This window comes from Drosophila miranda, chromosome XR (assembly GCF_003369915.1).
Source record: "Drosophila miranda strain MSH22 chromosome XR, D.miranda_PacBio2.1, whole genome shotgun sequence".
Lineage (NCBI taxonomy): Eukaryota > Metazoa > Arthropoda > Insecta > Diptera > Drosophilidae > Drosophila > Drosophila miranda.
Genome location: NC_046674.1, coordinates 8,993,842 through 9,006,118, shown reverse-complemented (window position 1 = coordinate 9,006,118; position 12,277 = coordinate 8,993,842). Strand labels below are relative to the sequence as shown.

The following is a 12,277-nucleotide window of genomic DNA, read 5'->3' as shown; positions in this document are numbered from 1 at the left end:
ATGCCGAGCAGAGACAGCAGCGGGAGATGCCGGATATTTAATCAGTTCTGCTGTCTATCTGTCTGTCTGTTGCTGCAACATGCTGCACTTGGACGGCACTCGTTTTCCCCAGTGGAGACCCACCTGAGGCGCACACACACACACAGAATCCTTTGTCCCTAAGCTTTTTCTCCAAATATTTGTTTTACCGTTGACTTGGCTACGGATTCCGAGCTTAAGTCCAGGACGGGGTCAACAGCCAGATCTGTGGGCTAGAGAATCCTCAATAAACTGTGATATAAAGATATGTTTAAAAGGTATTACAGATGGATTCACATCAAGGATAGGATAGGATAGGATAGGATAGGGAAGGGTTCTAATTATGTCCTCGGATGGGCCAATCCTTCGGCTAATCTTCTGCCACTCATGCTAGACAAGTTTCCCATTACACTTGTTGTTCCGGGCCGGGCCAAGAGCGTGCACACACGCATACACCCAAGAGGGTTCTGGTTCTTGTTCTGGCCAACAACTTGAAAGGCAATTAGCGCACTTTTCCCCGCTGTCTCTCTAGTACTCGGGGCTGGGCTTGGCCTGGCTTAGTGGGGCATGGCTCTGGGCTTTGGGCTTTGGGCTTCGGGATTGGGTTCGGGGGTTCATGGCCAACAGTTTAGCGAGCACATTAACTTTATTAGCGCGATACAATTGGGTGGGTAAACACACACTAACCCTCGCTGAGGAGTCAACACAGTATGTGTGGGTCTGTGTGTTTGTGTAGATAATTATGCGGCACACACAGTGCGAACAATAGTCCTTTATGCCCCACAAAACAAGCCGCAGACAATGGCTCGAGGAAAAACTAATAAACAAGAACTGAGACATCACACATGCATAGGACACGACCGTCACCGTCACCGTCACCGTCAACGCTATTCGCCATCGCCATTGCGATCAATAAAAATTAATTATTCAATATACTTTTACTTGTACATTCTCGTAGTATAGGGCTACATGCCATCCGCGTTTCCTTCACACTAATCTCACCCAATGGCTTATTTATGGCCCCATCTGCCCCATCCCATATGTGGTGCGGTTGCGTGTGCGGCGGCACATCCTGTGGCATAGGCCTATCCTTTTGTGTGCGACTTCCAGTTGCGGTTGTCAGTTGTCCTCGTCGTGGTCGTGGTCGTGGCCGTGTTCTCGCAACAGTATACATCCGTTAATTTGCATGACAAAGTAGACCCGAACAGTCCAACGCCAGGAACTCAGCAGCCTATAAGCCAGAAGTCAACAGCCAGCAGCCAGCAGACATCAGCCAGAAACCAGAAACCAGAACCCAGGGATATCCAGGAAAAGCAACGCGCGGGCAGGCAGCAAAGATGGGGCCAATGGTAAGAGGGCCACGGACAGACAAGTAAATGAAAATGTTTACATTTACACAGGCAATTCAAACCGAAAAAAAAGAAAGAAAAATAAAACAGAGAGGGGACAGAAGGAGGTACTCGTATGTAGACAGCGTGCGAAAAAAACCTCAATTCCAGGTGGACATGGGACATTTATTCCCGTGTATTTGCCCTCGTCATTGCAATGGCATTTAATTAAATCGGAGTTCGGGGACGAAGCCAAAATGAAATCAAATTGACAGCAAAAACTTTTTGACAGACCTCATCATCATCATCAGCAGCAGCAGCAGCGGCAAGAGCATCAGCAGAGGCTGTGGCAGAGTGGCAGAGTGGCAGCAGCAGCAATCAAGTGGATTCGAAGCAGTCAAAGGAGGAGACCGAGGAGTAGTGATTGCAATGTGCTGACATCCTCTTATCAAAACTTTGCCAAGAATTTGCAGCTCGGATTTATGCAAATTGCAAACAAGCCACAGTGGCAACAGTGGGAGGCGCATAGCCCGCATGGCCTGCATTCGAAACAGTTGGCGGAACGGGCAAATATTTGCTCAAAATCATACAAAGAGAAGTGGAAAGCATAGTTAGAGATGTTCCATATCCCTGAATATTCCATTGGCGGTTTGCCTGGCAGTAGTTGATTCCTGATAATAAACGAATTCTATTATCCTTGAATGATTTTCGAATTAATTTGTCTTCCAAGAGCTTTGTCAATGTCTCTTTCGAGAGATTTATTTAGGGCAATTTTCACTGTACAAATGTACATTGAATATTTATTCCGAACCATTAATACATTTTATTCTCAATTGAACACATATCTTTCTCTCATAATTTGTCGTTTATTTATGTATATATACATATTTCTATGTGCTTCAATTAACATATTTTTGTGATTACTTTTTGTAGAATTTTCTTTGTAGCTTAATTTAAATGTTAATTTTTATAGGTTTTTTTTCTCATTTTTATTTGGAATTTATGTATTAATTTGCAATGATTTTTATTGAAGGGCTTGCCCTGCTGTAGTTGAAAGTTGCAGTTTATTTTAATTCCGAATATTTGATTACATTTATACAGATATACAGCACTTGCCGTGTATTTTCTCATATTCATTCCGCATTTACATATGTATGCTTTCGTAGCAGTTTTAACTGTGGCCCAAACGGGCAAATCCTCGAATTTATGCAGGGTATTTTGGGCGGAAGGAGAGGAAGGAGAGGAAGGGCTCGAGGCTACGAAGAGACAACAAAAGACGGAACTTCAATTAAAGCTCAACTAAAAGTACAATGCTATTTGGTTTTGTTATTTGTTTTATATTGGCTTTAATCAAAAATTTCACAGACTAGCAGTTGCCCGTACATATGTACATATGTATAGTAAAATCATTCCATTCGGAATGTTTATTATTAATTTATACTGGTGTTCCACTGTGTCGCAATTTATATTTAATTAAAGTTTGTTTATTTGCAAACAAAAAGCAATTTTGGCAACATTTTAATTGAAGCCCAACCCAGAGTGTGCCACAGACACAGACACAGGCACAGCTGCTGAACCTGCAACTGCAGCTGCACCTTCACCTGCACCTGTGTATGCTCCTTTACCTGCCCAGAGGCAGCTTCCCTCAGTGTGCTATCCGAGTACTCATCGGATGGATATCTGGCAGTGCCACTGCCACTGCTACTGCTCGTATTTGTATGTACAAGCGGCAGTTACTATCTGGCAAAGTGCCAGCAAACAGTGTGCCCGACGACATCGTTGAAAGTTTGTCACATTTCGGCAGGAAAACATTTTCAATATGCAAAGGCCGTTAATATGACAGCCAAAAAGGGAAGCAGCAGGCAGCAGGCAGCAGAGGGGAGTCCTCTCCGCATAGGACTCATGCATTTAAAATTGCTACTGTTTTATGGGATTCGAATGGGAGAGACAGACACTCACTCTATATCTCTGTCTCGAGCACGTGGCGTATGCGTAATTTGCTGCATAATGCGTGTTTAGATCAAAATTGAATTGCGCATTCTACATGTCGAATACGAATACGAATATAAATACGTGATGTGCTCAGCCGTGGCTTCCCCTATTTGGGTTTTGCTTTTGCTTTTGAACAATTTTGCTGCATTGTCCAAATGATTCGTGATTTTTCCTGATGTTTTGTTTGTGCCAATGACGATGACGGGGCAACATTTCAAACAGATTTTCCCCTGCCTCTCTGCAGAGATTTTCACAGTAAATATTACTGTGATTTGCACTGCGGCTGGCGCCAGCAAATGATCATCAATCAAACTACGCGTATTATTGCCGAAATAAATTATTAAAGAGCGATTGCAGGTCATCCGGATAAATGAAAATTAATATTTATATAGCTCGAATTTATTGTATTTCTTTTTTCTCTTTTGTTTGTTTCTTCTGCTCCACTCTCTCCATCTCTGTCTGTTGAATTTCTCTTTGGGAAATTGAAAGATTATGCCATACATTTCGCTCGTTCCATCCGTTGTATGGCCGTATGTCTTGGCCCATCTGTTGAGATGCTGGGAGTGCATTCCAGAGCAATTCGTCGGGTAATACCGCACTGTTTCCCCCCTTGGCCAATGGCTAACCAGCGGCTCAAATGCGTTTATTACCCAGCTAATCCTGTAAATTCATTAATAAATGTCTACGCGAGCGGCGAGCATAATCCATTTCCATCAGAAAACCACTGGCCCGGAGCCGGAGCCGGAGCCGGCCCTGGTTCGGTCCTGGTCCTGTGCTCTGGGAAACACTCCGCTGACTGCACACAATACCCGAGTATGTATATCCAAAAGAATATATCACGGCTGGCTGGGCAGCAGCATCAGCAGCAACATCTGTTCCGGCTCTAGCCTCAGCTGCTGCTGCTCTTCCGGCTCCTGATTCTGGTCCTGCTGCTGCTCTTCCGCTGCTCCCTGCAGCTGGGAAACCAAACAAAGTGCCAGGCCAGGCCAAAAAAAAAACGATCAAAGAAAAACCGCATACAGAAAATGCTTTTGTTAGCACTTCAACGGGGCCCAGAGAGGGGTGGGAGTGGGGTGGGAGTTCCGTGCCCCCCAATTTATCCACTTCATTTTTCGGGGAAAAACCGCAACACAGAGAATATCAAGTGAGGGACCAACAAAAAGGCCAACACGATTGTGTCAAAACCGAAGCAGACAATTAAAAGTGGGCGAAAAAAATATGAAATGTTTTTCTCCCCTCACTTTGGGTGCAGGACATCCCAGGGTTTTGGGAATACATACATACGTATAAATGCAATTTGGCTGCCGTTTTCCTAATTAAGTTTCCACACAGCAATCGCTGCATGCTTTTTCCTTCCTTCCTTCTTGTTTCGTTATAAATTCGGGGATTGTTTTGGGGGATATGTGAGATGGGTACGGGGATGGGTATCTATATGGGGATGGTATCGTTGGGTTGTATGTTGAAGTGAAAAACCCCATAAAACTCTTCCGATAAGCAGGCGGCAAACATATTGCCGCCGAGCTGCCAGCATGAGCATGATTGATGACAGTTCTCGTTGTTTTTTGTGTGTTGTTTTTGTTTTTGCTTTTGCGTTCCTCTGTGTTTGTGTTTGTGTTTGATGTTGCCTTTTGCAGGATATTGTGCCGATGGAACAAGTGAGCTCGATGGTCTCCAACGGCGGCGGCAGCGTGACCATGCAGCGCGACGATGAATACCGAAACCGCATCATGAAAAGTAAGTGTGTCACACAGCGCCCCCACCTCCTGCCCCACCCCCACACACACACACACACACACACACACATAGTCCGAACGACATATTACCGCAAATCCCATTCCATTTCCATTTGCCCCCCGTTACACGGCCGAATCTTATAGAGAGGAACGACGACTATCCCTGACCCACTGGCTTTGCAGTTGACATACTTAGTTAAATCCCAACCACCATTTCCACCATTTCCCCTCATTTCCCTCCCCCCCCCCCCCGCATTTCAACCACCGTCATCGCCAGTTTCCAGAAGCCTGCTGCCTACCTCCAGCTGGGGCAAATAAATAGCGTTTCACATTTCGCTTAACCGTTTTTGCATCCCCCTTCAGCGCCTCCAGCGTCCCGTCTTTGCATGCCACACACTCACACACTCACACACGCTGCGGCATGGCTGTGCGCCTTACTCTTAGCCTAGATTTAAGCCAAGCGTAGATGCAACCGCAATTTCCACAAACATTTCTAAATACACATATCCACCTCCATATCCACCTAGAATATACATACATATATGAGCATTAGTCTGTAATTTGTAAATCTGTCATGACTAACCAGTTTTTCTTCCTTTAATTTATGTATACAATATATGTATATATAATAACAAACAAACAAACAAACAAACGTATATATCATTCATGATGCTTGTTGCCCAACAAATTCGACGAATTTGGAACCGCTCTCTGTACAAATTTGCATATCAAATACAAATCGAATCGAAAATCGAAAAATCGCAATAATATTCAACCAAAAATCAACCAAAAATCAACCGAAAATCAACCAAAAATCAACTAACCAAAAATGAACGCTTCTCTCTCACATCTCCTCCATCTGTAGTACGTAGACTTGGTGAGTCAAAAAATAGTATTAATATTTTAAATAAACTGCATTTGCATATGAATTTTTGCTTTTAACTTCCAAAATGTACATATATCATAGCTTTATCTAATTGCATTTGTCGAGTGTAAGTATTATTTCATTTGCAATTGAGATAATTTGGCCGAAAATTAAGTTTTGAGTGCACAAAATGAAATATTTACAAGAGCACGGATTGCTCTCCAGTGTGCCACTCCAGCCATGGCTTGTGGGCTGGCAATGTGCGTGCAATCTCTCTCTCCCTCTCTGTGTGTGTGTGTGTGTGTGTGTGCGTATGTGTGTGTATCTGTGTATCCATGCAGCTGTGCATGTGCATGGCTGTGTAAAACGCATTAGCATTACATTCATACGGATACACACACTCGCATTCATGGACAGAGAGTGTGCCGCAACCAAAAGGAAATGGTCTCTCGGGGCGTATACTTAATATTTGTTATATATGCATGGGCGCGGGCCAGTGAGCATATCCTGTGTCTGCCTCTGTGGCTGATGCTCATCCTGCCAAAGGCTCTCCGTACTGTCTGACAGCTTCATTTGTGCCCCCCGGCCGACCCAGAACCTCATTAACCATAATGCTGACCTGCCCTGTAAATTACAGACGGGCAAAGGAAACCCCGGGAAACCCAACGAAAGGGACAGCATATTTTATCATTAGTTAATTTGGGTCTGTCTCCTTTCCTTTCCTCTCCTTTCCTTCGTTTCGCTCCTTTCTAATGTTCGTGCCACAAATTTAGCATAAACTTGGCATTTAGCAGCGGCCGACATCCGACAGCGAAAACAAAAGTAAGAAACAAATCATTTGCAGGGCCTGAGCGAAGCTCAATGACAAAAGAAAAGAAAGGCCAACTAAAAGAAATTAAAAATGCCTGGCTGAGCGCAGAGTCTGTCCCCATGGAAACCCTGTCCTCGGCGAAGGAATGCCATGCCCCGTGGGGCATTGCTTGCCAACAAATGCAGCAGCAGCAGCAGCAGCAGCAGCCGCAACAGCAACAGCAGCCTCAGCAGCCAGACCAGAGATCCACTAGGAATACTTGAGAGCTCTCGGTTCAATGCACTGGCTGCTGCAGCAAAAGTTAAGAAAATCGCCCTCAGACTCGAAAGACACATGGCAAATCTATTATGTCCTTTAGAGAGCAACTTAGAGGAGGATACCAAAAACTTTAGTTATGAGTTTTTTCCCCTCGCTCCTACCCCTACCCCTACCATACCCTGCCCTGCCCTGTCCCGGAAGAAATAATAAAATAAATGTCTGAGCAATTTCTTCCGTTCCCCCCGTTCGCCTTCGGATTCAAATGATACGTTTTGAAGCACCATCCTCCGATGCGCACCGCACAGAGATTTTTCCACAACTTTTCCAACGGATGCGATGCGAATGCCGCTCGAAAGTTGCCATTTTAGCTTCAAGTTGCTTCAAGTGTATGGATATTGCATATCGATCAGATCCAGGTCTCTTTGGGGCCGGAAACAAGGCATTTAAATGCTGGAAATTGAGTATTCAGGCCATTCAAGCGATTTGCTGGCCAACTTACCATTGCCATTGTTTGTCTTAGAGTCGGGGTTTTAATCCGATTAGAAGCTTAAAAAAAAACCTAAAAATCCCATTAATTAGGACAACATCAGAGTCGTGTTCTTTTGTTTAACTGCTCGCCAGTTTAGCTGCCATTAAAGCACAATAATAGGCCCTGTCAGAGTCTCACTCTCTCCCTCTCTCTCTACCTCGCTCTGCCTCTCTCTGTCTGTCTGTCTGTCTGTCTGCTGTTAGTCTGTCTGCTGTTAGTCTCTGGCATCTGGCCAAGCAATGACAATATGGCCAAAGTGGCTTCTCCTTCTCCCAGTCACTGGCTCTATCTCTACGTGTCTCTGTGTCGCTGTCTGGGCTGCAGGGCACAAAGGCAACGCAGCCCAGAAAATGACGCATTTGGGGTGCAAGTGCCTCGTGTGGCCTCATGCGGAAGTTGTTAATTTGACGCACAAAAGGCAAATGGCGATGGCTATGGCCAAAACGGGCACAAGTGCCGTCAGCAGCAGCAGCAGCAGCAGCAGCAACAGCAGCAGCAGCAAGAGGAGGCATGGCCTGGGTGCAACAGGACGAACACGTATTGCCGTAATTACAACCATGACTGGCGGCCATTAGGCGCTTTAGCTCGTCGAAAGCTCTAGACTGCGGCTCCAAGGCAGTCTTCTGGGGTGTGCAACTTTGGACTTTGGACAACTTGTTGCAATACAGCGACGCTCTGGCCTGGCTGGCTTTCTTTATGGGAAAAGTGCAGCCAACAAATGGGGTCACGGTACAAGCCCAGCACTAATTGGCGTAATTTAATATCAATTAGAACACAAGTTTTTTCCCGTAATATCAGCCGTTGCTTAAGCATTCATTAATGCATTGTTTAAGCAATACCCCATATAGATTTACATATTTGAGGAGGCCCTTTGTTGAAGCTGAAAGTTCTGGCGAAAGTTTAACCCCATCGGGGGGCTTATAGCGATACCAATGAGTATGAACTGCCTATCGCCTTTCAAATATTTACAATTCAATTTTACAAGCACAACGATAACGAGCCAAAAGGCAGGCAGGACGAAGGACGAGAGACGAGGGACGAGGGAACTGCTCAGGAACTGAGGACCATATTAAATATTCAGGCTTATGCAAGCATGTAAATGCCAAAATGAGAAGGAGCCGAGAGGAGTCCTTGCGTGACTTTCACTGCCTGATGGCTGCAGCCCACGGGAGCAACCGGTTGAAAGTTGTCGTCGTCGTCGACGTCGACGTCGTCAACACAGTTGCTTTGGTGTTGTTGTGACTGCCTTCTAAGAACATGCAAAAATGGCCTACTTGCTGGCCAAGCGCAAGGTATATTGAATGAAAGGCGAGGCAGTACCACACATAGGACTGCATAGAAATCGTAGAACACAATAGAAAAAGGGCTCTTGCTGACAAATAGTGGCCCTATCTACACTCAGAGAAAAATGGCATAGCAAACACAAACATATTTAAATCAAATATTCCGTTTTTTAATGCAAAGCATAGTGAAATTATATAGAATTCACTTTGACTTAAACACAAAATATATTGGAAAGTCCTTACCATAAATATAAATATGAAGATATTTAATTTAAATATAAGATATGTATATTTTCCTCTCCTGGTAAGAATATTTTGTAACACATTTTTTAATTTAAGTATATATTTGATTCTCAGGATGTAGGGTTTTCTCTGGGTGTAGGATTAGCTCACCCTATATTCAATATAGCTTGGCCCAAACATAGCAAGAAATAGAAAGAGACGCCCACAGAGGCAGAGACAGACAGACAGACAGATAGACAGACAGACGGACAGACAGATGCGACAGTTGACAACGCGGTCGAGTTGGCTTGAGTCGACTTGACTTGACTTGCCACTGATGCACAGGAGCGGCCTGTGGCAGCAGGCTACAGCGGCAGCCAAATGAACAGTGGCATAATGAAGCAGAAGCCGCTGTTGGTTGGAACAAGCAAGGAACAAGCCACAGATATAAGTAGAGAGGGTTCTGGTGTGGGGGCTAATGGATACATATAATATATTGCATAATATGTATATATTTTTGGGGGCTGGCTCTTTCATCTATCGTAAACTAGTTCGAGGCTGTCCTTTACAACAATGGAAGCAGCACAGAACAGCGCAGCGCTGAGAGAACATCTGTCTCTGGCCATCCGGCGGCAGTGCACATCCTGCATCCTTGTGCTGAAAACCTGAGCGGAAAGCGGAAAGCGAACAGCAATTCTCGAACTATTAACTTGTCCACTGTCAATGGCAATTAGCATAAATTTACTTGTCTCTCGGCTCCTCCTCTCCCTCTGCCCCGGCCATTCCTTGGGTCGGTCGACCCTCTGTCATTGTGTGTACACAGTGGCCACCCATAGCCCATGAGCAGGCAGGCAGGCAGGCAAGCAGGACACTCGATAAATACATAAATAAATTAAAAAACATTCGCTGGGCCATCGTTCAGTACAAGTTGGTCTATAAACAACGCCGGACACAGTGCCAGAGGAGCGGATAGCGGACTAGCGCAAAGGAGCTGGCAGCAAACAGAACCAGGACGTTGCATGCCCCAGGCGTGTGGCTATTAAATTAGTTTTCCGTGTTTTGCGTGTTCAGTGTGTGCCCCCGCGCCCCAAAATGAGCCCCGTCGACAGCAACAGCAACGGCAGCCGGAACGCCATCTTACGTACGGTTCTCCCCCGACAGACCCGACAGTCGTCGTAGTTCTGCTTATTGTTGATGTGGTATTTATGACTGAGTCCGGAGTCCGGAGTCCGGAGTGCCCCTGACTCCGTCTTTGTTGTTGTGGTAGCTTAAGTGAGGAGTGTGGAGTGGACTCGTTGATGCCTGATGCCCTTCTTTGTGGCAGAGGCAGAGCCAAAGTTTTGTGCCCGATAAACTTTTTAATAGAGTTTTCTTAGCTGGGGCTGTGCGGTGAGGCGGGATTTAAAGCGCAAATTAAATAAAACCGAAAAGCGAAAACCCAAAAACCAAAACCGAAAGAGAGGACAAAACTTTGTGCACCAAAAAGTTGTGCAACAAAAGTTGTGCGTGAGCGTGAATGCAACTTGTGGCAATTAGCAAGTGGTTACTCTCTCTCTCTTTCACTATCTATCTCTGTGTTCTGTGGCAGCAGTGCCAAAGGCCCCACCATATCGGACCGCACGGACAGCCTCTGGCAGACGACTGCCAGCAGCATGCAACAGCAGCCACCGCAGCGGCATGCACGACCTGCACCCCAGTACCAGCACCACAATCAGCTGCCACTGCACCACCAGTCCCAGTCCCAGTCGCAGTCGCAGTCCCAGCACCAGCACCAGCACCAATCCCCGCACCACCATGCACCACGCACCAACGGACGCCACATAATGCTGGGTGGCAGCAACCACAGCAGCCAGCGCGAGGCGAGCGTGTCGCCGCGGCGGGTGGCACTCGACACCACCGCATCGGGCTCCACCAGCGGCTTTGGTTTCAGTCGAGGTAAGCAGCCGTCCTTCCATGCAGAATTATCCGATCCGATCTGCCCGCAATCCCCCAACAATAATTTATAATCCCAATCCCCCAATCCTCTATCTCTGTGAGCGGCGTCTTTAAATTGCTTGGCTTTTAATTAAATCTCCTTAAACGACAAACGACCCACCCGCAAAGAGAGGTGGCTCCACGGGGCTCGAGTGGGAAGGGGCGGAGTGCGGGGGAAAAGGGAAAAGCGCATTCAACTGAAATATGTAGGTTTGGAAATTGCCGAGGCGTGTGTTCGCCAGCGACAAGTGGAAATGGCGGGGAAATGGAATTGGAATGGAACTGGAACTGGTGTGCAGTGCAGTGGCTGGGCGTGGCTTCCGCCACATGCAGAGCCACATCCGTCCGCCATAATTAAGTTTTAACCCCATGCTGAAGCCATATTCCCTTACTCTTACCCTTAGCCCCTGCCTCCAGCTCTGTGCCACCCAGTTGCACTTTAATTGATTTCGAAGCGGAATTCCAGCGTTATCAGCATTTGAACTGTTTGCAGCTGTCGCTCCTCCGCACGGACCCGGCTTTGATCGCGCTTTGGCCACACACAATGGCCGGCTGTAATTAATTCTCATCTGTGGCCAGACCAGAAGCTGACCTCAGCCAAAGCCCCGCTTTGAGCCACAAAAGTTATTAATTATGGCTCCAAAGGGTACGCTTATCGAAATCAACATGTAAACAGGAGTAATGACCGCACAATGAAGAGAGGAGAGGGCAAAAAATTCACTGCACTGCCAGGGGAAAAAAAAAACGTACAAACTGAAGTTAAACGATGGGGAAAAAAACATCATTAAAGTTGGGGGGAAACTTTTAATCATTAAATTGAAAGTTGAACCCTCGACAAAATCCAATTAAATTCAAGTGAAATTAAAGCGAAAGAATAGTGGGTGAAAAATTTATAACCGAGAGTTAAGCACATGTTTTGTGGCTAACACGAAGGGCTGTAAGTTGTTTCATGAAATTTTAACCACAGAAAAAGTCATTTGTATATATTCAATGGCCTGTAAAATGGAACAAATGTTTCTTATGCAAACCGAAGGGAACTCAAGGAAACCTTACACGATTCAAATTCAAAATTATATTTAAAAAGTAATCAAAAATCAATTGAAGTGCATAGAAACTAGGCTGATTAATCTACACTGAAAGAAAACTAATCTAAAGGGGATAACGGGATAGCGGAAAGTTGGCAAAATCTTTCCTGCGGGAGACAAAACGGAGCTCAAGTTGGGAAAACTTTTCCACATTGAAGCAGAAGCCAAACCTCTTGGAA

The 12,277-nt window shown here is 45.6% G+C and overlaps 1 protein-coding gene across 6 annotated transcripts in view; it reads left to right on the top strand.

Moving 5' to 3' along the window:
• Window positions 1-12,277, top strand: part of LOC108153442 (band 7 protein AGAP004871) — a 36,664-nt gene that overhangs the window by 2,257 nt on the left and 22,130 nt on the right. For 3 of the 6 annotated variants that reach the window (XM_033387145.1, XM_033387146.1, XM_033387143.1), the window contains exon 2: window positions 4,973-5,072. In XM_033387145.1, coding sequence (XP_033243036.1) covers window positions 4,973-5,072 — 100 coding nt within the window. Of the gene's footprint in view, window positions 1-1,153; window positions 1,368-4,972; window positions 5,077-5,936; window positions 5,949-10,630; window positions 10,975-12,277 lie in introns of those variants that run through there. The other 3 variants (XM_033387149.1, XM_033387144.1, XM_033387147.1) reach the window with 3 other exon arrangements.